This window comes from Silene latifolia, chromosome 3, assembly GCF_048544455.1.
Source record: "Silene latifolia isolate original U9 population chromosome 3, ASM4854445v1, whole genome shotgun sequence".
Lineage (NCBI taxonomy): Eukaryota > Viridiplantae > Streptophyta > Magnoliopsida > Caryophyllales > Caryophyllaceae > Silene > Silene latifolia.
In genome coordinates, this window is record NC_133528.1 from 114,837,412 (window position 1) to 114,841,611 (window position 4,200).

General features: G+C 40.2%; 1 protein-coding gene across 1 annotated transcript; it reads left to right on the forward strand.

Annotated features, from left to right (window-relative positions):
* The first annotated feature begins 3,271 nt into the window (after nt 1–3,271).
* On the forward strand, nt 3,272–3,730 carry LOC141649530 (uncharacterized). The gene has a single exon (XM_074458217.1). The coding sequence runs from the start codon at nt 3,272–3,274 to the stop codon at nt 3,728–3,730; it is 459 nt and encodes a 152-aa protein (XP_074314318.1).
* Nucleotides 3,731–4,200: the final 470 nt, after the last annotated feature.

The following is a 4,200-nucleotide window of genomic DNA, read 5'->3' on the forward strand; positions in this document are numbered from 1 at the left end:
TCATATGACTTTCAACAATATAAATTGCTCAATCAATGAATTAAATTCTACCCTTTGATGACTACGTAGTGAACCTGAATCCCTAGACTCTTTAATATTATTGTTATTTGTCTTTTAATTACTTGCAATTAGCTGTTAGCATACAAACAATCAAAACCACCACAGTTGGTTACTTTAAGACAGATTTAAATATAAACAAACTAGATAATCACCGCCTCCCTGTGGACTCGACCCTGACTTACCGCTAGCTATTTTGTTAGTAGTAGTTTAGGTTTACTTTGATTAAGCCAAACGACTGAAAATCGACTGATCATATGACTTTCAACAATATAAATTGCTCAATCAATGAATTAAATTTTATCCTTTGATGACTACCTAGTGAACCCGAATCCCTAGACTCTTTAAAATTATTGTTATTTGTCTTTTAATTACTTGCAATTAGCTGTTAGCATACAAACAATCAAAACCCCCACAGTTGGTTACTTTAAGATGGATTTAAATATAAACAAACTAGATAATCACCGCATCCCTGTGGATTCGACCCTGACTTACCGCTAGCTATTTTGTTAGTAGTAGTTTAGGTTTACTTTGATTAAGGCAATCGACTGAAAATAACCTTATTAGGAAGCTTCAACTTCAAGAGATTGAGGAAATCCGTCTTGACTCCTACGACAATGCCGCCATATACAAAGAGAAAGCAAGAATATGGCATGAGCGGATGATAAGTCGTAGGGAGTTCAAGGAAGGTAGCAAAGTTCTTGTCTTCCAAAATAGGCTCAAATTGTTCTCCGAAAAGCTAAGATCAAGATGGTTCGGACCATACATATTTAGGAAGGTCCATTCTCATAGAGCGGTTGAGGTTGAAACCCCAAGTACAGGGAAGATGATAAAAGTGAATGGACAACGTCTCAAGGCATATCATGAGGGAATGGAACCACAAATGGTGGAAGAAGTCACTTTGGAAGACCCTATTTATCAAGCATGATAAAATGAAGCACTAAGTCGAGCCATCGACATTAAAAATACGGCAACCTTTGTAAATACACTCTCTTTAGCGTAATTTACCGCTTTCATAGATAGAAATTACATTCATGTCATTTAAATTCATGTTATTTCATTCATTGTTGACAATTAATTGTATCAAATTCGTTGAAGTTACTAATGCTCTTGTGGAGGTTTGATAGACGAGTTTTGCATGGGAAAACGTGATGAAAAGGGGCAACACGAGATTTGTGGAGTATGAAGGACGACTCAAATGTGTGTGTGTGGGGGGGGGACTCATTTAACTCAAAGAAAACAAGCATCAAAAATGAAGTTTTGACCCCCCCCCCCCCCCGCACCCCGGCAGTCCAGGACGCAGCCTGCGTCCATCAACGCAGCCTGCGTTGGAGGCCGAATAGTGACCTTCGCAAATATTTAAACCCAAAACATTCCGTCAGAGGCCCACGTTCTCGGAATAATAATGCATCAATAGTACACGTCACAATAATTCACCCTCTGACGGAAATTCCGTCAGTAATTTAGAAATACTGACGAAATTTCCGTCAGAGGGTCAATTTTTTTGACAGCTGTGATGCACACTGGTTTCAAATTATCTAATACATCTGAAGGAAATTCCGTCAGTTTTTTGCTTTTTCTGACGGAAATTCCGTCAGAAGTTCCAATTATTTAACAACTGTTCTACACTACTGTGTGTGAGAGTCATCTGACGAGAATTCCGTCAGTAATAGCATAATACTGACGGAATTTTCGTCAGATGTTTTTTAGCGCCATTGACTTAGTCAACGCGCCAATTATAGCTGACGGAATCTCCGTCAGGAACCTGTACAGACGGAAATTCCGTCAGAAATCCGTCAGTTTCCCGTGTTTTCTGACGGCTTGTTTTTTCCGTCAGTATACCAGTCACTATGCCGCGTTTTCGTTGTAGTGCCTTGGAAGTAAAGCATAAGGCCTATTGGGCCATCAAGTCTTTCAATCAAAGCCTAGATGATGCGGGCCGCCATAGGAAGTTTCAACTTCAAGAGATTGAGGAAATCCGTCTTGACTCCTACGATAATGCCGCCATATACAAAGAGAAAGCAAGAATATGGCATGACCGGATGATAAGTCGTAGGGAGTTCAAGGAAGGTAGCAAAGTTCTTGTCTTCCAAAATAGGCTCAAATTGTTCTCCGAAAAGCTAAGATCAAGATGGTTCGGACCATACATTGTGAGGAAGGTCCATTCTCATGGAGCGGTTGAGGTTGAAAACCCAAGTACGAGGAAGATGATAAAAGTGAATGGACAACGTTTCAAGGCATATCATGAGGGAATGGAACCACAAATGGTGGAAGAAGTCACTTTGGAAGACCCTATTTATCAAGCATGATAAAATGAAGCACTAACTCGAGCCATCGACATTAAAAATACGGCAACCTTTGTAAATACACTCTTTTTAGGGTAATTTACCGCTTTCATAGATAGAAATTACATTCATGTCATTTAAATTCATGTCATTTCATTCATTATTGACAATTAATTGTATCAAATTTTTTGAAGTTACTAATGTTCTTGTGGAGGTTTGATAGACGAGTTTTGCATGGGAAAACATGATGAAATGGTGCAACACGGGATTTGTGGAGTATGAAGGACGACTCAAGTGTGGGGGTAGCTCATTTAACTCAAAGAAAGCAAGCATCAAAAATGAAGTTTGGACCCCCCTCCTCCCCCACCCTGGCAGTCCAGGACGCAGCCTGCGTCCATCAACGCAACCTGCGTTGCAGGCTGAATAGTGACCTTCGCAAATATTTAAACCCAAAACATTCCGTCAGAGGCCCACTTTCTCAGAATAATAATGCATCAACAGTACACGTCAAAATATTTCACCCTCTGACGGAAATTCCGTCAGTAATTTAAAAATACTGATGGAATTTCCGTCAGAGGGTCAATTATTGTGACAGCTGTGATGCACACTGGTTTCAAAATATCTAATACATCTGACGGAAATTCCGTCAGTTTTTTGCTTTTTCTGACGGAAATTCCGTCAGAAGTCCCAATTATTTTAATTACTGCCTGCTTTGTGTGTAAGAGTCATCGGCGGGTATTCCGTCGATAATAGCATAATATCGGTGAATTTCCGTCAGATATTTTTTAGCGCCATTGACTTAGTCAACGCGCCAATTATAGCTGACGGAATCTCCGTCAGGAACCTGTACAGACGGAAATTCCGTCAGAAATCCGTCAGTTTCCCGTGTTTTCTGACGGCTTGTTTTTTCCGTCAGTATGCCTGTCACTATGCCGCATTTTCGTTGTATTGCCTTGGAAGTAGAGCATAAGGCTTATTGGGCCATCAATTCTTTCAATCAAAGCCTAGATGATGCGGACCTCCATAGGAAGCTTCAACTTCAAGAGATTGAGGAAATTCGTCTTGACTCCTACGACAATGCCGCCATATACAAAGAGAAAGCAAGAATATGGCATGACCGGATGATAAGTCGTAGGGAGTTCAAGGAAGGTAGAAAAGTTCTTGTCTTCCAAAATAGGCTCAAATTGTTCTCTGAAAAGCTAAGATCAAGATGGTTCGGACCATACATTGTGAGGAAGGTCCATTCTCATGGAGCGATTGACGTTGAAAATCCAAGTACGGGGAAGATGATAAAAGTGAATGGACAACGTCTCAAGGCATATCATGAGGGAATGGAACCACAAATGGTGGAAGAAGTCACTTTGGAAGACCCTATTTATCAAGCATGACAAAATGAAGCACTAAGTCGAGCCATCGACATTAAAAATACGGCAACCTTTGTAAATACACTCTCTTTAGCGTAATTTACCGCTTTCATAGATAGAAATTACATTCATGTCATTTAAATTCATGTCATTTCATTCATTGTTGACAATTAATTGTATCAAATTCGTTTAAGTTACTAATGCTCTTATGGAGGTTTGATAGACTAGTTCTGCATGGGAAAACGTGATGAAAAGGGGCAACACGGGATTTGTGGAGTATAAAGGACGACTCAAGTGTGTGTGTGTGTGTGTGTGTGTGGTGGGTTGGGGGGGGGACTCATTTAACTCAAAGAAAACAAGCATAAAAAATGAAGTTTAGACCCCCCCCTGCTAGCCTCAGACGCGACCTACGTTGCGAAGTGAATAATGACCTTCGCAAATATTTAAACACCAAAACTCACCCCTATCCCTCAAAAAATCCGGAAATCACCCAA